Consider the following 23,206-nt stretch of genomic DNA (forward strand, 5'->3'; position numbering starts at 1 on the left):
AAGCAGTCAGGCTGGGACAAGCAAAGAGACAAGCAGTCAGGCTGGGACATGCAGAGACAAGCAGTCAGGCTGGGACATGCAGAGGGACAAGCAGTCAGGCTGGGACATGCAGAGACAAGCAGTCAGGCTGGGACAAGCAAAGAGACAAGCAGTCAGGCTGGGACATGCAGAGACAAGCAGTCAGGCTGGGACATGCAGAGGGACAAGCAGTCAGGCTGGGACATGCAGAGACAAGCAGTCAGGCTGGGACAAGCAGTCAGGCTGGGACATGCAGAGCGACAAGCAGTCAGGCTGGGACAAGCAGTCAGGCTGGGACAAGCAGAGGGACAAGCAGTCAGGCTGGGACATGCAGAGACAAGCAGTCAGGCTGGGACAAGCAAAGAGACAAGCAGTCAGGCTGGGACATGCAGAGACAAGCAGTCAGGCTGGGACATGCAGAGGGACAAGCAGTCAGGCTGGGACATGCAGAGACAAGCAGTCAGGCTGGGACATGCAGAGGGACAAGCAGTCAGGCTGGGACAAGCAGTCAGGCTGGGACATGTAGAGGGGCAAGCAGTCAGGCTGGGACATGCAGAGGGACAAGCAGTCAGGCTGGGACATGCAGAGACAAGCAGTCAGGCTGGGACATGCAGAGGGACAAGCAGTCAGGCTGGGACATGCAGAGACAAGCAGTCAGGCTGGGACATACAGAGAGACAAGCAGTCAGGCTGGGACATGCAGTCAGGCTGGGACAAGCAGAGAGACAAGCAGTCAGGCTGGGACATGCAGAGAGACAAGCAGTCAGGCTGGGACATGCAGAGAGACAAGCAGTCAGGCTGGGACATTCAGAGAGACAAGCAGTCAGGCTGGGACATACAGTCAGGCTGGGACATACAGTCAGGCTGGGACATGCAGAGAAAAGCAGTCAGGCTGCATCTGTCATCCCGCCTCTCCACCCCGCCATGTCATCTCTCAGCGTTCCTGCCCTGTGGTACTGTAGAGCCGGCCGTTGGCACAGTGGCTGGTGGAGCAGTTAGGGGCCTATGGTGCTGGGTGCAGCTGAGTGAACACAGGGGCCCCTGCATGGCTGCTCCTCATTAGGGTATTCCCTCATTCCCCACACTGAAATCTGCTATCTATCATGTGACTGCCTGGCTTCCATTATGGCTCACACCCCCTTCCATCTCTGCCTCCCTCCCTCGCTTTGAGAGGTGGGGGGTTGTGGGACTGGGGGGCGGGTGGGAAACGGGGGGGGGGGGGTTAGTGGGGGGTCGAATGGGGGGGGCTGACGGGGGGAGTAAATGGGAGGGGTCTGACGGGGGGAGTAAATGGGGGGTCAATCTAACGGGGTTAGGGTTAGGGAGGGTGCTCTGCATGCCACGTTGACGTCACATGACAGAGCGAGGCAGAGCGAGACAGAGAGAGAGTGACTGTCAAACAACCTCTGGAGAAACAGATCACTTCACCTCCTCCTTTACCCCATCACTCACTCTGATCATCCCTTCTCCACACCCTAATGGTAAGTCTCTTTCCCTCTCCCCCTCTCCCTTTCTTTCTCATTTTCTTTCTTTAACTCTCCCCTCTTTCTCTCTCCCCCTCTCCCTCTCATTCTCTCTGCCCTTCTCCCTCTCTTTCTCTCTCCCCCTCTCCCTCTCATTCTCTCTGACCTTCTCCCTCTCTTTCTCTATCCCCCTCTCCCTCTCTTTCTCTCTGCCCTTCTCCCTCTCCCTCTCTTTCTCATTTTCTCTCTCCTCTCTTTCAAAAGTTCTCTCCAGCTCCATCCCTCTCTTTGTCTCTGCCCCTCTCCCTCACCCTTTCTATCTAATTTTGTCTCCCTCCTTCTCTCCCTCTCATTTTCTCTCTCTCCCCCTCTCCCACTGTCCCCCTCTCCCTCGCATTTTCTCTCTCTATCTCTCTCTCCCCCTCTCATTTTCTCTCTCCCTCTCCCCCTTTCTCCCCCCTCTCTTTCTTTCTCCCTCCCCGTCTCTTTCTCTCTCCCTCTCCCTCTCTCTCTCCCTTTTCCTGTTCCCTTCGTTATGTTTCCTCCCAGAGCACCCCCCCATGAGAACTAGACCTCCTGGCCGGCTCTCTCTCAAAACGGGCCCCTGGTCTGGCTGACCCCTCCCTGCTCTCCTGGGGGTGGAGGCGGGAAGGGTGAAGTTGTCATGCTGGTGTGAAGGAACTGGAGCTGTATATCCCTGCATAAAATCATTTTTACTGTACATTGAGGAGTATGTATTGTTCCTGCACATGGCCTTTTCAGAGTGCTACTGAGGTGGTACCACACCACGCCACACCACGCCACACCGCGCCACACCGCGCCACACCGCACCACACCGCACCACACCGCACCACACCACGCCACACCACGCCACACCACGCCACACCACGCCGCACCACGCCGCACCTCGCCACACCGCACCACACCACGCCACACCAGGCCACACCGCACCACACCACGCCGCACCACACCACACCACGCCACACCACACCATGCCACACCACGCCACACCACACCACGCCAGGCCACACCACGCCACACCACGCCACACCGCACCACACCGCACCACACAATGCCACACCACACCACGCCACACCACGCCGCACCACGCCGCACCTCGCCACACCACACCACGCCACACCATGCCACACCGCACCACGCCGCACCACACCATGCCACACCACACCATACCACACCACGCCACACCACGCCACGCCACACCACACCACACCACACCACGCCACACCATGCCACACCACACCACGCCACGCCACGCCATGCCATGCCACACCACACCACGCCATGCCACACCACGCCACACCACACCATGCCACACCACACCATGCCACACCACGCCACACCACACCATGCCACACCACGCCACGTCACACCACACCAGGCCACACCACGCCACACCATGCCACACCAGGCCACACCGCACCACACCACGCCACACCATGCCACACCACGCCACACCATGCCACACCACGCCACACCACACCATGCCACGCCACACCACGCCAGACCAGGCCACACCATGCCACACCACACCACGCCACGCCACACCACGTCAGACCAGGCCACACCATGCCACACCACGCCACACCACACCAGGCCACACCATCCCACACCACGCCACACCACACCATGCCACACCACGCCACACCAGGCCACACCATGCCACACCACGCCACACCACACCAGGCCACACCATGCCACACCACACCAGGCCACACCACACCAGGCCACACCATGCCACGCCATACCACACCACACCATGCCACACCAGGCCATGTGCTTCTCTGCATGTGTGTCCTCCAAGGAGCCAACAGCTCAGAGTTACAGAAGACCAGACAAACAAACACAGAATAGCACACAGCTGTGTAGACCACATTGACCTACTGGACAAATCTGACTAACTCAAATGTCTACCAAAAAGGCTGTTAACTCAGACTGGAGGGTAACTTGGGCTATTTTCCTTTTATTCAGCTGCCTCAACAAATGAAACAATTTTTCTGTTGAGCTTTCGTGTTTTGTGCAATAACATTGCCAATTTACTGTTCTCTTAAAAAGAGAACTAGTATCCAAGATCAGCCACCCTTTGCAAACCCACCCTTTGCAAACACACGCACACACACACACACACACACACACACACACACAAACACACACACACACACAAACACACACACACACACACACTAGGGTCGGCCAGCTGTGAAAAGAAGCTCTGTGCTTGTGTGAGTACTCAAAGTTTCCAAAATACACTTAACTAATCTGCTTGATCTAGCAATTTATTGATGATGAAAACTTCAAAAGGTGAAATTTGACCCGCATGCGTCTTCTAAACCATGGCCAATGCAATCTCCACGAGCAGTTGGGGGGAAGAGTGCCTGACTGATCCATGGGTCTTTATTGGATGATTTCGCTTCGGAATAAAACTAATTCACCCTTGATGACAAGGGGAAAGACGAGAAGCATTCTTTCCTCCCTCCCTCCCTTCTTTATTAGCTAGTCTGCATGTGACAGGACTATTCATTCCCTGCTCTACCCTTTCCCCTCTGACACACACACACACACCCAACTCAAACATTTTATATTACCGGCTGGGAATTTATACAGCCTTTTGAGTGAAATAGCAAGTAGGCCTCATTCTGGGGCAGGGCTCCATCGCTCCATCGCAGAGCTCTCTTTATGACTGAACAGTAGTGAGGCCCCTCAGACACAGGCCCTCCACGCACGGCACTCTGGGACCCGGAGTTCCAGCAGGTCAGAGTTACGGCCCGTCACTAGCACACACAGACACAATAGAGTGCTTTTTATGATTGAATGGATGGAAACTTCCAACAGAACTCCGTCTCAGCACCCTGCAACAGAACTACACTGTCTTAGCACCCTGCAACAGAACTACACTGTCTCAGCACCCTGCAACAGAACTCTGTGCACTGTCTCAGAACCCTGCAACAGAACTACACTGTCTCAGCACCCTGCAACAGAACTCTGTGCACTGTCTCAGCACCCTGCAACAGAACTACACTGTCTCAGCACCCTGCAACAGAACTATGTGCACTGTCTCAGCACCCTGCAACAGAACTACACTGTCTCAGCACCCTGCAACAGAACTACACTGTCTCAGCACCCTGCAACAGAACTCTGTGCACTGTCTCAGCACCCTGCAACAGAACTACACTGTCTCAGCACCCTGCAACAGAACTATGTGCACTGTCTCAGCACCCTGCAACAGAACTACACTGTCTCAGCACCCTGCAACAGAACTCTGTGCACTGTCTCAGCACCCTGCAACAGAACTCTGTGCACTGTCTCAGCACCCTGCAACAGAACTCTGTGAACTGTCTCAGCACCCTGCAACAGAACTACACTGTCTCAGCACCCTGCAACATAACTATGTGCACTGTCTCAGCACCCTGCAACAGAACTACACTGTCTCAGCACCCTGCAACAGAACTACACTGTCTCAGCACCCTGCAACAGAACTACACTGTGTCAGCACCCTGCAACAGAACTACGTGCACTGTCTCAGCACCCTGCAACAGAACTACAGAACAAACACAAAGGTCAAACTTTAGTCCCCAGCCTGTTCCCCAGCCACAGCCCCCAGCCTCAGCCCCTAGCACCAGCCTCCAGCCCCAGCTACCAGTCCCCAGCCCACAGACCCAGCCTCAGCCCCCCGCCCTAGCCCCAGCCTCACCCAGGCTTGTATAGCCCCTGCTTCCACTAGGCCTGCCGGCCTATCAGGTTACCACCATTCTGGGTCAAAACTTTCCTCCTGCTTCCACTTAGAGCCCAGTTTCATTATTTCAGATTTATCACTGCTGAATTTGCCAGTGGTCATGTTTTCCTTACATATGCCTTAAGTGTAATTCATAGCATCTAATGCAGGGAGCCAGACTTCAAGTTAGTTAGTTGTTCGGCCAGAGTAGGGCAGGATAGGGTTGGGTAGGTGGAGCAGAGTTGGGTAGGTGGAGCAGGGTTGGGTAGGTGGAGCAGGGTTGGGTAGATGGAGCAGGGTTGGGTAGGTGGAGCAGAGTTGGGTAGGTGGAGCAGGGTTGGGTAGATGGAGCAGGGTTGGGTAGGTGGAGCAGGGTTGGGTAGATGGAGCAGGGTTGGGTAGGTGGAGCAGAGTTGGGTAGATGGAGCAGGGTTGGGTAGGTGGAGCAGAGTTGGGTAGATGGAGCAGGGTTGGGTAGGTGGAGCAGAGTTGGGTAGGTGGAGCAGGGTTGGGTAGGTGGAGCAGAGTTGGGTAGGTGGAGCAGGGTTGGGTAGGTGGAGCAGAGTTGGGTAGGTGGAGCAGGGTTGGGTAGGTGGAGCAGAGTTGGGTAGGTGGAGCAGGGTTGGGTAGATGGAGCAGGGTTGGGTAGGTGGAGCAGGGTTGGGTAGGTGGAGCAGAGTTGGGTAGGTGGAGCAGGGTTGGGTAGGTGGAGCAGGGTTGGGTAGATGGAGCAGGGTTGGGTAGATGGAGCAGGGTTGGGTAGATGGAGCAGGGTTGGGTAGGTGGAGCAGAGTTGGGTAGGTGGAGCAGGGTTGGGTAGGTGGAGCAGAGTTGGGTAGATGGAGCAGGGTTGGGTAGGTGGAGCAGAGTTGGGTAGGTGGAGCAGGGTTGGGTAGGTGGAGCAGAGTTGGGTAGGTGGAGCAGGGTTGGGTAGGTGGAGCAGAGTTGGGTAGGTGGAGCAGGGTTGGGTAGGTGGAGCAGAGTTGGGTAGGTGGAGCAGGGTTGGGTAGATGGAGCAGGGTTGGGTAGGTGGAGCAGGGTTGGGTAGGTGGAGCAGAGTTGGGTAGGTGGAGCAGGGTTGGGTAGGTGGAGCAGGGTTGGGTAGATGGAGCAGGGTTGGGTAGATGGAGCAGGGTTGGGTAGATGGAGCAGGGTTGGGTAGGTGGAGCAGAGTTGGGTAGGTGGAGCAGGGTTGGGTAGATGGAGCAGGGTTGGGTAGGTGGAGCAGGGTTGGGTAGGTGGAGCAGGGTTGGGTAGGTGGAGCAGGGTTGGGTAGGTGGAGCAGGGTAGGGCAGGGTTGGGTAGGGCAGGGGTAGGGTTAGGGAAGGGTAGGCAGGGTAGCGCAGGATAGGGCAGGGTAGAGAGGGCAGGGCAAGTATGGCAAGATCCCTTCTCCCTCCCAGCGCAGAAATCTTCCCTCCCCCCCTCTCCTTCCCTGTCTCCCTCACTTTCCCTTTTTCTCTCTCTCCTTCTCATGTGTACCCACATTATAGAAATGTTTTGGAAGCAAAGGCAGTGTGTGTGTGTGTATGTTTGTGAAGCATGCAGGAGTTGGGCTGTGTACTTCACACTGATTTCCACATCTCCAGATTAGTGTGCAGCAGTAGCTTGTGTCAGATTGTCTCAGTGATAGAGGAACACGGCGCCGTGAAGCACAAACACTCACACTGTTATGACACGAACCTGCATATGCTCTGCAACTGACCCACTAACACACCTCCGAAACACACAGACATAGTCAGCCAGCCAGCCTGGAAAGTTTCTCTTTCCCGGGTCAATGTGTTGGGTGTGAAACCTAGACTACTGTTGAGGGGTTCCCTTTGTTTTTGTCCTCACTGTGACAAATCAACAAAAAGTTAATTTCATTTAAACCAGGTCATCTTGAACCTATGACAGCATAAACATCAGGAAACACCTAAGAGTAATAATATATAGCATAAGCACTAGTGTGTTCTTAGCAGACTGTACAATACTGTATCTAAGTGAATCCAGCAGGCACTCTCACGCCTCCCCCTGTCTGGTGACCTGCTGCCCTCTAGTGGAGCCAGCCACCATACCTGCTGCCCTCTAGTGGATCCAGCCACCATACCTGCTGCCCTCTAGTGGAGCCAGCCCACCATCCTGCTACCCTCTAGTGGATCCAGCCCACCATACCTGCTGCCCTCTAGTGGAGCCAGCCCACCATCCTGCTGCCCTCTAGTGGATCCAGCCCACCATCCTGCTGCCCTCTAGTGGAGCCAGCCCACCATCCTGCTGCCCTCTAGTGGATCCAGCCCACCATCCTGCTGCCCTCTAGTGGAGCCAGCCCACCATCCTGCTGCCCTCTAGTGGAGCCAGCCCACCATCCTGCTGCCCTCTAGTGGATCCAGCCACCATACCTGCTACCCTCTAGTGGAGCCAGCCCACCATCCTGCTGCCCTCTAGTGGATCCAGCCACCATACCTGCTACCCTCTAGTGGAGCCAGCCCACCATCCTGCTGCCCTCTAGTGGAGCCAGCCCACCATCCTGCTGCCCTCTAGTGGAGCCAGCCCACCATCCTGCTGCCCTCTAGTGGAGCCAGCCCACCATCCTGCTGCCCTCTTGTGGAGCCAGCCCACCATCCTGCTGCCCTCTAGTGGAGCCAGCCCACCATCCTGCTGCCCTCTAGTGGAGCCAGCCCACCATCCTGCTGCCCTCTAGTGGAGCCAGCCCACCATCCTGCTGCCCTCTAGTGGATCCAGCCACCATCCTGCTACCCTCTAGTGGAGCCAGCCCACCATCCTGCTGCCCTCTAGTGGAGCCAGCCCACCATCCTGCTGCCCTCTAGTGGAGCCAGCCCACCATCCTGCTGCCCTCTAGGGGAGCCAGCCCACCATCCTGCTGCCCTCTAGTGGAGCCAGTCACCATCCTGCTGCCCTACACAACTCTTCCTCTTAATGCCCAGGGATACGACATCTGCTGTGAGTGATTGCCATCTTAACTTTATAGTAGTTTGGATGTTTTCTTTTCAAAATCACCACAGAGAGGTAGAGCAGCACGCGCTGACCCCCCCTCCAGCCCCCCTCCAGCCCCGCTCCAGCCCCCCATCTCCCTGCATCTCCTTTCTGCACCATGCTGGTGTGTCCGGCCCGCTGCTGCCCGTAGGAAACACACTTTGCATGAGCAGAAAGGAAAACACAGATGCCCCCAACCTACATTTAGTCATTTAGCAGACGCTCTTATCCAGAGCGACTTACAGTAAGTACAGGGACATTCCCCCGAGGCAAGTAGGGTGAAGTGCCTTGCCCAAAGACACAACGTCATTTGGCACGGCCGGGAATCGAACTGGCAACCTTCTGATTACTAGCCCGACTCCCTCACCGCTCAGCCAGCCCTTTCCACAGGAAAGAGGCCAAAACACGATTGTTCTTGTGTTACGCACACACACAAGTACACAGTGTCCCTCCACCCATCCCTCCGTCCCAGGACATCTCTCATCTCACCACACCAGGCCCACAGCGTCCATGTCTCCCTGCTCTCATCTCACCACACCAGGCCCACAGCGTCCATGTCTCCCTGCTCTCATCTCACCACACCAGGCCCACAGCGTCCATGTCTCCCTGCTCTCATCTCACCACACCAGGCCCACAGCGTCCATGTCTCCCTGCTCTCATCTCACCACACCAGGCCCACAGCGTCCATGTCTCCCTGCTCTCATCTCACCACACCAGGCCCACAGCGTCCATGTCTCCCTGCTCTCATCTCACCACACCAGGCCCACAGCGTCCATGTCTCCCTGCTCTCATCTCACCACACCAGGCCCACAGCGTCCATGTCTCCCTGCTCTCATCTCACCACACCAGGCCCACAGCGTCCATGTCTCCCTGCTCTCATCTCACCACACCAGGCCCACAGCGTCCCTGTCTCCCTGCTCTCATCTCACTAGAGACAACAGCAACTAGTGAGGGGCCTATCCTCCTTGTTCTCTGTCACACTCACTCTCTCCATCTCTCTCTCTCACGTCCTGTCTCACAAGAGGCTAATAAGGTGTCCCTGGTGCCTAATGTTCAGGAACTCTGACTAGTCAGTCACTAACTGAGGACATCTATTCTTAGTATCTACCTGTAATGTAGCCTTTAGAGCAAGGTTTCCTATTCCTTCCTGTCATTCATTCACACACACACACACACACACACACACACACACACACACACACACACACACACACACACACACTTCCCTGAGGATGAGCCCAGTGGAGCTGTGTGGATCCAGGCAGGCAGCTCCACTCTCACATTACAATGTCCTCATTGATTCTGTGGGCTTCAGTAAATGAAGGAGCCCACCACAGCATGCAGGCGTGGTGGCCACAAAGTCGCTGTTTAAAAGACAACAGCAGCTTTCTGACAGATGATCCTGTCCACAAGTCATTGCAGGGAGTCAATAACAGTTTGTCATCACATGGTAATGTTCCAGAGATCTTGTTGTTCCCCTATGCCCTCCTCTCATCTCCCTCATTCCTCACCTCTCCTCCTCCCCTCCCCTCCCCGCACCTCTCCACTCTTCCCCCTCCCCCCTCTTTCGGAGAAACGGAGGGTGAGAGCAGGGGGGAAACGGAGGGTGAGAGCAGGGGGGAAACGGAGGGTGAGAGCAGGGGGGAAACGGAGGGTGAGAGCAGGGGGGAAACGGAGGGTGAGAGCAGGGGGGAAACGGAGGGTGAGAGCAGGGGGGAAACGGAGGGTGAGAGCAGGGGGGAAACGGAGGGTGAGAGCAGGGGGGAAACGGAGGGTGAGAGCAGGGGGGAAAGGATGTGACCTTTACACTATGAGGTTCCCTGTGGAGGGGCACACAGAGTGGGCCATGGTGACGTCTGTAAGATACATGAGGAGGCCAAAAAGGAACAGTGATGCATGAGAGGGACTTGAGAGAATATGAGGGTTTCTAAATAACATGTGAGGGATGATGTCCGTGCTAGGAAGGAAGATTTCTGAAGAAGAAGACAACAACCTGAAAGATGTTTCAGAAAAATCTGAGACTCGCTGCCCCCGGCAGGAATCTCCTGGAGGGAATCAAGATTAAGATAGGCAGAAGAAAAACTAAGGATGGAAAAGGCTGACAGAAAAAAGGTAAACTGGTCTGTTTGAGGGTTTCTTGGTCTTCCTAATGCCAGTTGGTGTGAACAGGGAGTGGGTCTTAACCCTAACCCATGTGCCAGTTGGTGTGAACAGGGAGTGGGTCTTAACCCTAACCCATGTGCCAGTTGGTGTGAACAGGGAGTGGGTCTTAACCCTAACCCATGTGTCAGTTGGTGTGAACAGGGAGTGGGTCTTAACCCTAACCCATGTGTCAGTTCTCCCCAGGCTGGGAGGGAGAGGCTGTTCAATAAGGAAGACAGGACTCACCACTGACAGAACGGCTTTAGACGACAGATGGTGTGAATACAGAAGCTGGCTGCTTGGATGACTGGTTCAAGATCACTGGTTCAGGATGATTGGTTCAGGATGGCTGGCTGGCTAGTTCAGGATGACTGGTTCAGGGAGGCTGGCTAGTTCAGGATGACTGGTTCAGGGAGGCCATGCGTAGAGGATGGTGGACTCAGCAGTCACCAGGGTTAGATTCCTTCATCCCAGCAGAGCTAGTGGGCCTCCTCCTCTTTGTTCTCCTTCACAGGAAGAAGAAACAGAATAAACTGAGCAAAGAAAAGAACAAGAAAAGAGTGAAAAAAAGATAAAAAAAGAAGTTTGGCTTTGCCAGTGATCCAGCTCTGTTGTAATGCTGCTTTAGGACCTAATTCACCATGCGACAGTTTGATTAATGTATCCTGCTTGATTGATTATACCTGGTCTGAAATCAAATGGCCATAATTATAAAAGGCTTGTTAAGAATTTTTCAATAGTCTGCACTTTTGGCACACAGTTCATGACTAGCTCCACCGGTCTGCAGCACCCTCGTACATACAAATACAACCTAACCCTAACCCTATACAGTATAACAATTCATTTCAGCTCAAATACAACAGTTCAATTCAGCTCAAATACAACAGCACCCTCGTGTGGTTAGAAATGTTTTGCAAACACAAAATGACATTGGAGACAGCACAATATACATATTTTAGCTTTTATTGCTCTCCACTTATACATACATCTTCTTGTCATAGATTAAGGGTTAAAGCAAATGTGAGGGTCGCGAGGGAGGAACAATGAAAAAGGTGTTATGACGAAACAAAGGCATGTTTAACTTTGTTTCTCTAACTGCTACATTTTCTAACCTCTTCACGACAACAGTTCTGAGATTGACAACAAAAAAGCACAAAGCAATGTTTATTAGTTCCAATATTCAGACTTCTGCAGAATGGAGGTGTGTACACACTGCTCTACAATACAGCATGGTTTGACTGGAGGACAATAATACAGGATTACACAGTGAATTGGAAAAGTGCTGGAAGGGGGGGGGGAGACAAGAACTAAAGGACGATCCATAGATTTAGATAAAATATTGCATCATAGTTACTAAACAACTGTTCACACCACTCCCACTGGTCCCTGGACAGGTGGGCTGGTGGGCAGGTGGGGACTGGATGCTCCGAGGGCAGGTACGAGTGCTGGGACTGGATGCTCTGATCCCAGCATACAAAGCAGCTCTCAGCTGCTGGTCTGAAATGAGCCTGGAACACAACTGAGGCTCCTCATGTGGACTATACAAACAACAATACCATTTTGTTAACGCATAACATCCAAACAAACTCATTGTACAATACAGGATCGTAACCGCCTACTGTAGCTCTCAACACTAACAGGATCAAAAGGCAACGTTTGTTGTGGGAAAGTTGATATAGCCTTATGTGACTCACAATGATGAACAAAGATTCAGTTTCTATGTCACAGAAAAAGGCAAAGATAATTTTCAAGTCAGATCTTTAACAAGGGTGAATATTAGCCTATTAACAAACCCATGACACATGTTGCATACTGCATGTGATCTGTGTGTTTAGACTCCTGCCCAGGGACACCCAGACAGGCGCTCTGCTTTGTTTAGAGGTCAGGGTTGTAAACCTAACTCTGTGTAGACTGTACTTGATATTCTCTCTAGATGTGCACAGTTTCTCTCCCTCCTTCCTCAGGCAGACTTCCAGTCAGAGCTCAAGAGGACTTGGGTTCTAATAGGGGGAATTATTTGGATACATAAAACATGTACAAATAAAAAAAAAAAAGTGCAAACATCTATTGATTAAATCTTTTGGAATGCAATTCAGTCATGTAGCCATGAGACAACACACAAACACAACAAGAGTGCAGGTACAGAATAAACAGAACCAACGCATACTGTGCATACTGCAGGAGTTCATACAACAATCAGGTTTCACCACTGACCACACCACATAAAGAGTTAGAGTTGGTAAGGGCCACACCAAATACAGCTTGATAATAAACCATTTAAAATGTCAATAGTTCAAATCAACCAACAAGGAACGTTGAATGCTAACCTGCTGGAGCATAGAGACCAGAAACAGACTGCTGGTCTCCACACCAAATCAAACACACAAACACAAATGCCGACTCCAGTGATTGACAGAGTAGAGGATGATCTTTCCCCCGTGTTCTAACCCTGATCCTCCGTACTGACCCAGGGCCTTCCTCCCTCAAGGATGGCGAGGGCCAGGCGAGGGACAGGACAGCTCTGCTCCAGGGTGAGGGGGGGGCTACTCGCTGGTATCCAGGCCCTGCTCCGCCTCTTCCTCCCCGGGGCTGGGCTCTGGCCCTGCTCCCTCACCCTGGAACAGCTCCTCCAGCAACTGCTCTCCAGCACCCCCTGCCCGTGAAGCCCACAGCGCAGCGCCCTCCCGCAGGCCCCAGGAGCGCAGCAGCCTGGCGTAGTCCACAAACGCAGCCCCGATCAGCTTATGTACACACACAGGTCAAGGAGAAACTCTGGATGCTACAGTCACACAGAGCAGAGACAGAACGATTCAGAGAGAGAGAGAGACTCAGAGAGTCTCAGAGAGAGAGAGACTCAGAGAGAGACAGACCAGACTAGAATGACTCCTGTGTGAAGGATATTGGTTGAGTCGTTGGCCTCCATCACGCCATACTTCAGACAGGCTTCTATGAAGAGAGCAGCGCGGTCGAAGTATCTCATACTAGGAGAGAGATGCACCATCAGAGACCATCATCCACCTGGCCTCATCCCTGTCTGGCCTAATCCCTCCCTGGTCTCATCCCTAAAATCTAGAATCCATCCCTCAGATCTAGTACCATATAACTGTTATTATTTGTAGCTGAGATTTTATTGTAGCACTTTGATCAACTAAATACTGTTAGAACTCTGCTGTTCAACCTGTGCTAGTGTGAGGGTAGGTGAGAGTGTACCTGTGCTAGTGTGAGGGTAGGTGAGAGTGTACCTGTGCTAGTGTGAGGGTAGGTGAGAGTGTACCTGTGCTAGTGTGAGGGTAGTTGAAAGTGTACCTGTGCTAGTGTGAGGGTAAGTGAGAGTGTACCTGTGCTAGTGTGAGGGTAAGTGAGAGTGTACCTGTGCTAGTGTGAGGGTAGGTGAGAGCGTACCTGTGCTAGTGTGAGGGTAAGTGAGAGTGTACCTGTGCTAGTGTGAGGGTAGGTGAGAGCGTACCTGTGCTAGTGTGAGGGTAAGTGAGAGTGTACCTGTGCTAGTGTGAGGGTAGGTGAGAGTGTACCTGTGCTAGTGTGAGGGTAGGTGAGAGCGTACCTGTGCTAGTGTGAGGGTAGGTGAGAGCGTACCTGTGCTAGTGTGAGGGTAGGTGAGAGCGTACCTGTGCTAGTGTGAGGGTAGGTGAGAGCGTACCTGTGCTAGTGTGAGGGTAGTTGAGAGTGTACCTGTGCTAGTGTGAGGGTAGGTGAGAGCGTACCTGTGCAGCATCTCCCCCACTTTGTGGAAGCATCCCAGAGAGAGCAGTACCAGCACAGCCTTGGACTTGTGGTTGACCTGCGGGGAGCACAGGTGCTCAGCCCAGCGCTTCAGCACGTCAGAGCTCTCTGCAGGGTTCAGACGCACCTGGGACACACACGCACACGGAGAGAAGTAAATAAGTAAGCATTGTTGTATCTGGGTTAGTTTTGGTTGTATTATAAACGCCAGTGTGTTCTGATGGACATTGCTGGGTATGTGTGTATGCGTGAAGGCCGAATTATACTACTCCGACCCCGCGCTGCACTGCGATGCTAGCTAGGTTATCGAAAAGTCAGAGCAAATTTACCTGTTTCATCAATAAAATAAGCATATTTTCAGCAACGTACAGCTCTCCAAGGGGCTCGGAGAGGGCTCGGAGAGGGCGTTCCACGTTGGAGAGGGCGTTCCCTGTGTCCGTGTCAACGGAGTAGTATAAATCGGCCTTGAGTAGAGTGTGTAAGTATGTGTGTTTGTAAGTGTGAATGTATGCGTAAGTGTGTTTGTGTGAGTGTGTGTGTGAGCTACCTTAGCCAGCCATGCAGCACGGTTCCACTCTCCATAAGTCTGCAGGTAACGACATGCGTCCACAGCCTTGTCAATCAAACACAACAGCTGCACACCCTCTGAGAGAGTGGGATGAAGAGAGACAGAGAAGATTGAGAGAGAGAGAATAGAAGAGAGAGGGAGAAGAGAGACAGAAGAGAAGAGAAAAGGAGATTGAGAGAGAGAGAATAGAAGAGAGAGGGAGAAGAGAGACAGAAGAGAAGAGAAAAGGAGATTGAGAGAGAGATGAGAGAGGGATGGAGAGAGAGAACGAAGAGAAGAGGATATTAAGAGAAAGAGAGAGAAGGAGATTGAGAGAGACATGGAGAGACGGAGAATGAGAGATGGAAAAAGGGAAGAAAGGATGTTAAAGAGGGAAAGTTTGATGCTGCTGTACTGTGATATCCTACCTGCCAGCTGCTGTACTGTAATATCTTACCTGCCAGCTGCTGTACTGTGATATCTTACCTGCCAGCTGCTCTACTGTGATATCCTACCTGCCAACTGCTGTACTGTGATATCTTACCTGCCAGCTGCACTACTGTGATATCCTACCTGCCAACTGCTGTACTGTGATATCCTACCTGCCAGCTGCTGTACTGTGATATCTTACCTGCCAGCTGCTCTACTGTAATATCTTACCTGCCAGCTGCTCTACTGTAATATCTTACCTGCCAGCTGCTGTACTGTGATATCCTACCTGCCAGCTGCTCTACTGTAATATCTTACCTGCCAGCTGCTCTACTGTGATATCTTACCTGCCAGCTGCTCTACTGTGGTATCCTACCTGCCAGCTGCTGTACTGTGATATCCTACCTGCCAGCTGCTGTACTGTGATATCTTACCTGCCAGCTGCTGTACTGTGATATCCTACCTGCCAGCTGCTGTACTGTGGTATCCTACCTGCCAGCTGCTGTACTGTGATATCTTACCTGCCAGCTGCTCTACTGTAATATCCTACCTGCCAGCTGCTGTACTGTGATATCCTACCTGCCAGCTGCTGTACTGTAATATCTTACCTGCCAGCTGCTGTACTGTGATATCCTACCTGCCAGCTGCTGTACTGTAATATCTTACCTGCCAGCTGCTCTACTGTAATATCTTACCTGCCAGCTGCTCTACTGTGATATCCTACCTGCCAGCTGCTGTACTGTGATATCCTACCTGCCAGCTGCTGTACTGTGATATCCTACCTGCCAGCTGCTCTACTGTAATATCTTACCTGCCAGCTGCTCTACTGTGATATCCTACCTGCCAGCTGCTGTACTGTGATATCCTACCTGCCAGCTGCTGTACTGTGATATCCTACCTGCCAGCTGCTGTACTGTGATATCCTACCTGCCAGCTGCTGTACTGTGATATCCTACCTGCCAGCTTGCCATTGGCGATCATGTTGGTGGCCACCAGTTTGATGGTAGACTGGGAGGGGCCGGAGGAGGTAATGGTGGTGACCAGACACGCTTTCAGAGAGTCACAGTAGTAGCTGGGGTTGTCGGCGCTCGTCTCCAATAGCAACTGCACGGCCCTGTCCGTCTGAGAGGTAGAGGGATAAACCAGATAAATAATGGGGGGATGAAAGGAAAAAAGACAAACGCCACTATTACAGTCATTATGCTGCTTCCCATGGGGTAGAGTGTGTGGGGGGGGGGGGGCTAGAGCGTGGGGGGGTAGAGCGTGGGGCCCTGCAGCCCAGAGAGAAAAGGCCTGCTGGGATCCACGATGGCTGGCCTAAATCACACCCCATCACAGCTGTAGTTCACTGTAATTCTACTCATCACAGGGTTCCCAGCTCTGCCCCTCTCCCTCTCCCTCTCCCTCTCCCTCTCCCTCTCTCTTTCTCTCTCTCTCTCTCCTCCCTCTCTCTCCTCCCTCTCTCTCTCCCTGCCTTCCTCACTGCCCTCCTCCCTCTCTCTCTCCCTGCCTTCCTCCATCTCTCTCTCCCTGCCTCCCTCCCTCTCCCTGCCTCCTCCCTCTCTCCCTCCCTGCCTTCCTCCCTCCCTGCCCTCCTCCCTGTCTCCCTGCCTTCCTCCCTCCCTGCCCTCCTCCCTGTCTCCCTGCCTTCCTCCCTCCCTGCCCTCCTCCCTGTCTCCCTGCCTTCCTCACTGCCCTCCTCCATCTCTCTCTCCCTGCCTTCCTCCCTCTCCCTCTCTCTCTCTCCCTGCCTTCCTCCCTGCCTCCCTCCCTGCCTCCTCCCTCTCTCCCTCCCTGCCTCCTCCCTGTCTCCCTGCCTTCCTCCCTCCCTGCCCTCCTCCCTGTCTCCCTGCCTTCCTCCCTCCCTGCCCTCCTCCCTGTCTCCCTGCCTTCCTCACTGCCCTCCTCCATCTCTCTCTCCCTGCCTTCCTCCCTCTCCCTCTCTCTCTCTCCCTGCCTTCCTCCCTGCCTGCCTCCCTCCCTGCCTCCTCCCTCTCTCCCTCCCTGCCTCCTCCCTCTCTCCCTCCCTGCCCTCCTCCCTGTCTCCCTGCCTTCTTCCCTCTCTCCCTGCCTTCTCCCTCTCTCTCTCCCTGCCTCCTCCCTCTCTCTCTCCCTGCCTCCTCCCTCTTTCTCTCCCTGACTTCTTCCCTCTCTCCCGGCTCTCCTCCCTCTCTCCCTCCCTCCCTGCCCTACTCCCTCCCTCCTGCAGGGCTGGACCTGGAGAGAGGCTGGTAATTGCAGCAAATGAGTGGAGATACAATGATGATGTGGAGATTGAAGGATAGACAGAGATAGTAAAAAGGAGAGGATGAGCAAGATTTAGAGTGATAGAGACAGGAATGGTCTGTGTGAGAAAGCAGGAGAGGTGAGACAGACAGCGAGAGGTGGAGAGAGATGGATGGAGTGAGATTTTGTATGATGGAAGGAGGGAAACGAAGAGATGACTGGGTTACGGAGGAGAACAGAGCTCCACTCATCCCTCCATCAGGCAGATGTGATCATTCTGCTGTCATCAGAGAACACAGAAAGGGTGACACAGAGGGAGGATGTGATTGTGTGTGAGAGGAGGTAGATGGTAGATGAGGTGTTCAGGTATATGGTAGAGGAGGTAGATGAAGTAGATGGTAGATGGGGTAGATGATAGAGGAGGTAGATGGTAGATGAGGTGTTTAGGTAGATGGTAGAGGAGGTAGATGGTAGAGGAGGTAGATGGTAGAGGAGGTAAATGGTAGAGGAGGTAGATGATAGAGGAGGTAGATGGTAGAGGAGGTAGATGGTAGAGGAGGTAGATGGTAGAGGAGGTAGATAATAGAGGAGGTAGATGGTAGAGGAGGTAGATGGTAGAGGAGGTAGATGGTAGAGGAGGTAGATGGTAGAGGAGGTAGATGATAGAGGAGGTAGATGGTAGAGGAGGTAGATGGTAGAGGAGGTAGATGGTAGAGGAGGTAGATGGTAGAGGAGGTATATGGTAGAGGAGGCAGATGGTAGAGGAGGTAGATGGTAGATGTGGTAGATGATAGATTCAGGTAGTACTGACCTGGCCCAGCAGGAGGAGCTGATCAGCACACTTCTTGGTGTGTTCATAACTAGACCTCTTCACCTCCTGCAGATGGACTCTCTCAAGCTGGAACTTCTGTTTGAGGAGGGGAGGAGGGAGGCAGTGATACAAGGAGAGAGATGTGGAGAGGAAGAGAGACATTTGCTATTACTTCTTTAAATATTCAAGGCACATTTCGATTTTAAGTCCGTCTTACAACAATTGCATGTAGAGTGCTGCAGAAAACCTTGATGTAATTCAAACTAATGTGAGCATAGGGATTTTAGACCACAAAACAACCAGGATCATCTACACCATAGATTTTCTACATTGTAAGAGCTCATCAGTTTTAATAAGGGACTCAGGGAGAAGATTGTGAGTGTCACTGTGTGCTTTTGTGTGTGTTAGTGTGTTTTGGGTAGAACATGTAGTAACGGACTGCGTATCGTTCCAATGAGAAGAGAGGGACCAGGTAACAGGAGAGGAGGACAGGAGTGGAGGAGTGGAGGACAGGAGAGGAGGACAGGACAGGAGGAGAGGAGGACAGTACAGGAGGAGTGGAGGACAGGAGAGGAGGACAGGAGAGGAGAGGAGGAGAGGAAGACAGGAGAGGAGGACAGGAGAGGAGGAGAGGAGGACAGGAGAGGAGGACAGGACAGGAGGAGAGGAGGACAGTACAGGAGGAGTGGAGGACAGGAGAGGAGGAAAGGAGGACAGGAGAGGAGGACAGGAGGAGAGGAGGACAGTACAGGAGGAGAGGAGGACAGGAGAGAAGAGGAGGAGAGGAGGACAGGAGAGGAGGACAGGACAGGAGGAGAGGAGGACAGTACAGGAGGAGAGGAGGACAGGAGAGGAGAGGAGGACAGGAGAGGAGGACAGTAGAGGAGTGGAGGACAGGAGAGGATTGGAGAGGAGGACAGGAGTGGAGAGGAGGACAGGAGAGGAGGACAGGATTGGAGAGGAGGACAGGAGTGGAGAGGAGGACAGGAGAGGAGGACAGGAGAGGAGGAAAGGAGAGGAGGAGGTCTGAGCTGACACAAGAGACATATGGAAGTCCTGACTGATGCTAAAGGTGCTAGAGTGTAATAGAGATCCTGAGATCACAGGAGAGATCCTGGCCAGCGATATCACTGCACTCAGACAAGAACATTTCTGTTCACAACCGAATCTGTAATCTCTGCAAATGTTCTGCAGACAAATGAACATCATTTAACCAAGCCACTTCCTGTAAATTAATTTAAATCACTGTAAATTCAATCGTATTTGAAAGTACTATAATTGGTTCGTAGGGAAATTAGCTATATGACATTTACTACGTTCCAAGTGTTCGAGCTATTCTGGCAGGAACTTCTGAAAGACTTGCTCTTGAGATGAAAACTTTAGGATTGAGCACATAGTATACAATAAATAATCAATATTTTAATTTAGTTAGGTCCACTATTTGAGGTAGAAAGCAACATAGTTTCACAAAATAAGGCTCCTCTCATCAAGAGCTAGATTTAAAACTTTCTGCTGTTTCCTTGGCAACTGACAGGCCATCTCTAGCTAGTTGAGTGGCTGCCATGCCAACCAGGCGGAGTACGCACAGACTGTCCAATCAATGATCTGCTTTTAAGAAGAGGAACAGGAGGGTTGGTCGATGACGGGCCTGAAATTGGACTGCTGTGTGGACATCAGCACCACATACATCAATATATACGCTCATCACAATCTACGTTCATCATGATCTAAGTCCACTGATCATCTTGCATTCTCCAATAGGTTGATTCAAGAGACAAACACACACAGTGAACACATCTATCCATATAGTATGTTTGAGTGTGTGTGTGTGTGTGTGTATGTGTGTGCATATGTGTATGTGTGTGTGTGTGTGTGTGTGTGCGTGAAGAGCACCAGTGAAGAGCTTCTCTCTTCTAATGGAGACTGGATGTCTTGTTTTCTCCAAAAGCCCCGAGCCAGATCCTAGATTATTAACCCTAACCCTAACCCTAACCCACTAACCCTAACCCTTATTAACCATGTCTGAGGTGATCTGGTTAGTGTCACAGTATCACAGACATACTAACCCTTATTAACCATGTCTGAGGTGATCTGGTTAGTGTCACAGTATCACAGACATACTAACCCTTATTAACCATGTCTGAGGTGATCTGGTTAGTGTCACAGTATCACAGACATACTAACCCTTATTAACCATGTCTGAGGTGATCTGGTTAGTGTCACAGTATCACAGACATACTAACCCTAACCCATGTCTGAGGTGATCTGGTTAGTGTCACAGTATCACAGACATACTAACCCTTATGAACCATGTCTGAGGTGATCTGGTTAGTGTCACAGTATCACAGACATACTAACCCTAACCCATGTCTGAGGTGATCTGGTTAGTGTCACAGTATCACAGACATACTAACCCTAACCCATGTCTGAGGTGATCTGGTTAGTGTCACAGTATCACAGACATACTAACCCTAACCCATGTCTGAGGTGATCTGGTTAGTGTCACAGTATCACAGACATACTAACCCTAACCCATGTCTGAGGTGATCTGGTTAGTGTCACAGTATCACAGACATACTAACCCTAACCCATGTCTGAGGTGATCTGGTTAGTGTCACAGTATCACAGACATACTAACCCTAACCCATGTCTGAGGTGATCTGGTTAGTGTCACAGTATCACAGACATACTAACCCTAACCCAAACCTCTGTCACTGACCTGGAAGTAGTTGCTCTCACACAGGGTGTCGTGGCAGATGTCTAGGTGGCCCTGGGGGGTTCCGGGGGGGCCCTGGGGGCCCTCTGCAGGGGGCACGCTGAGTTGGCGAGCCTGGGAAAAGGCCTGGATGTAGTGGGCCGCCACGGTCCAAAAGTGCAGGTCCGACTCATCTCCAAACAACCTGGACAAGACCACAGCACCAGTCACTAGCTGGCCAGACCGCGGGCAAGACCACAGCACCAGTCACTAGCTGGCCAGACCGCGGGCAAGACCACAGCACCAGTCACTAGCTGGCCAGACCGCGGGCAAGACCACAGCACCAGTCACTAGCTGGCCAGACCCCGGACAAGACCACAGCACCAGTCACTAGCTGGCCAGACGAGCCCGACCACAGCGGTCAACATCTGAGAGGACAGGCTGGTTCCCCTGGAGAGGTCAGGCTGGTTCCCCTGGAGAGGTCAGGCTGGTTCCCTTGGAGAGGTCAGGCTAGTTTCCTTGGAGAGGTCAGGCTGGTTCCCTTGGAGAGGTCAGGCTAGTTTCCTTGGAGAGGTCAGGCTAGTTTCCCTGGTGAGGTCAGGCTAGTTTCCCTGGTGAGGTCAGGCTAGTTTCCCTGGTGAGGTCAGGCTAGTTTCCCTGGTGAGGTCAGGCTAGTTTCCCTGGAGAGGTCAGGCTGGTTTCCTTGGAGACATCAGGCTAGTTTCCCTGGTGAGGTCAGGCTAGTTTCCCTGGTGAGGTCAGGCTAGTTTCCCTGGAGAGGTCAGGCTGGTTTCCTTGGAGACATCAGGCTAGTTTCCCTGGAGAGGTCAGGCTAGTTTCCCTGGAGAGGTCAGGCTAGTTTCCCTGGAGAGGTCAGGCTAGTTCCCCTGGAGAGGTCAGGCTAGTTTCCTTGGAGAGGTCAGGCTAGTTTCCCTGGTGAGGTCAGGCTAGTTTCCCTGGTGAGGTCAGGCTAGTTTCCCTGGAGAGGTCAGGCTGGTTTCCTTGGAGACATCAGGCTAGTTTCCCTGGTGAGGTCAGGCTAGTTCCCCTGGAGAGGTCAGGCTAGTTTCCTTGGAGAGGTCAGGCTAGTTTCCCTGGAGAGGTCAGGCTAGTTTCCTTGGAGAGGTCAGGCTAGTTTCCCTGGAGAGGTCAGGCTAGTTTCCCTGGTGAGGTCAGGCTAGTTTCCCTGGTGAGGTCAGGCTAGTTTCCCTGGAGAGGTCAGGCTAGTTTCCTTGGAGAGGTCAGGCTAGTTTCCCTGGAGAGGTCAGGCTAGTTTCCTTGGAGAGGTCAGGCTAGTTTCCCTGGAGAGGTCAGGCTAGTTTCCCTGGTGAGGTCAGGCTAGTTTCCCTGGTGAGGTCAGGCTAGTTTCCCTGGAGAGGTCAGGCTAGTTTCCCTGGTGAGGTCAGGCTAGTTTCCCTGGTGAGGTCAGGCTAGTTTCCCTGGAGAGGTCAGGCTAGTTTCCCTGGTGAGGTCAGGCTAGTTTCCCTGGTGAGGTCAGGCTAGTTTCCCTGGAGAGGTCAGGCTAGTTTCCCTGGAGAGGTCAGGCTAGTTTCCCTGGAAAGGTGAGGCTAGTTTCCCTGGAGAGGTGAGGCTAGTTTCCCTGGTGAGGTCAGGCTGCTTCCCCTGCATTTGACCACTAACAACCACTGAAAATGCAACGGTACTTAAGAAAGATTTGTTGGATCAGATGTTAGTCGATTTCCTCCAGGAACACAATGACACTTATTAAGGGACTTGTTGCACTTGTTGGTTAGTTGTAACTGATTGAAGTACTTGTCCTCGCTGTGAATTATATTATTGTTGCAGGCTTTCCTCCAGGTACACTCTAGCACTTTTGAGGATCATGTTGTTTAATTGTAATTTGTTTAACTACATGCTCTTCTGGTTCTACACATTGGCACTTATTTGCTTGTCACAATGTATGCTTCATGTTTTGGCTACCCACAATGTTTTTGGGGCTATTTCGTTGTTTATGAACATTGATCTATGGATCTTTTGTAAAGCTCTTTCTTGTAAGTCGCTTTGGATAAAAACGTCTGCTAAATGAATAAATGTAAATGGAATGTAAATGTAATTGACTAAATGTAAATGCATGCCCACACACACACACACACCTTTTGTCCCATCTTCCTTTCTTTCACCATCAAAATATTTGCACAGCAGCAAGATATATATTGTAACTGTTGCTAGGTTACCCTTTTTTTGGTTAACAAAGGCCATGAAAAATGGAAAAGCTTTGAGACTTGAAAAGTAACAGGAGAGGGACTCTGACATGGAGGCTAACCCTATACAGTTCCACAAAGAGGGACCTTGCAAATCCTTTCACACTTATCCAGGTCCCAGAAGCATTCACAAAGCATTCAGAATGCAGGGAAAAACTGCAACCCATCAGAGGTGTGTGTGTGTCAGTGAATCAGTGTGTGTGTGAGTGT

The 23,206-nt window shown here is 52.3% G+C and overlaps 2 protein-coding genes across 2 annotated transcripts in view; one reads left to right on the forward strand and one right to left on the reverse strand.

Moving 5' to 3' along the window:
- The first annotated feature begins 2,212 nt into the window (after positions 1-2,212).
- On the forward strand, positions 2,213-3,352 carry LOC134022805 (uncharacterized). The gene has a single exon (XM_062464556.1). It carries the CDS (start codon positions 2,213-2,215, stop codon positions 3,350-3,352), a length of 1,140 nt encoding a protein of 379 aa, XP_062320540.1.
- A 7,915-nt stretch (positions 3,353-11,267) lies between these two features.
- wdr11 (WD repeat domain 11) overlaps positions 11,268-23,206 on the reverse strand; it is a 44,034-nt gene continuing 32,095 nt past the window's right edge. Inside the window, exons 23-29 of the mRNA XM_062464461.1 lie at positions 20,799-20,979; positions 18,080-18,175; positions 15,999-16,164; positions 14,614-14,711; positions 14,048-14,193; positions 13,224-13,306; positions 11,268-13,068 (exon numbers count right to left, since the gene is read on the reverse strand). Coding sequence (XP_062320445.1) covers positions 12,869-13,068; positions 13,224-13,306; positions 14,048-14,193; positions 14,614-14,711; positions 15,999-16,164; positions 18,080-18,175; positions 20,799-20,979 — 970 coding nt within the window. The 3' untranslated portion in view covers positions 11,268-12,868. The remainder of the gene's footprint in view (positions 13,069-13,223; positions 13,307-14,047; positions 14,194-14,613; positions 14,712-15,998; positions 16,165-18,079; positions 18,176-20,798; positions 20,980-23,206) is intronic.

The sequence above is a fragment of the Osmerus eperlanus genome, chromosome 6, assembly GCF_963692335.1.
Source record: "Osmerus eperlanus chromosome 6, fOsmEpe2.1, whole genome shotgun sequence".
Lineage (NCBI taxonomy): Eukaryota > Metazoa > Chordata > Actinopteri > Osmeriformes > Osmeridae > Osmerus > Osmerus eperlanus.

What these genes read in the sequence shown, in the direction of transcription:
- LOC134022805 (XM_062464556.1), top strand. Translation starts at nt 2,213, where the DNA reads ATGTATTGTTCCTGCACATGGCCTTTTCAGAGTGCTACTGAGGTGGTA.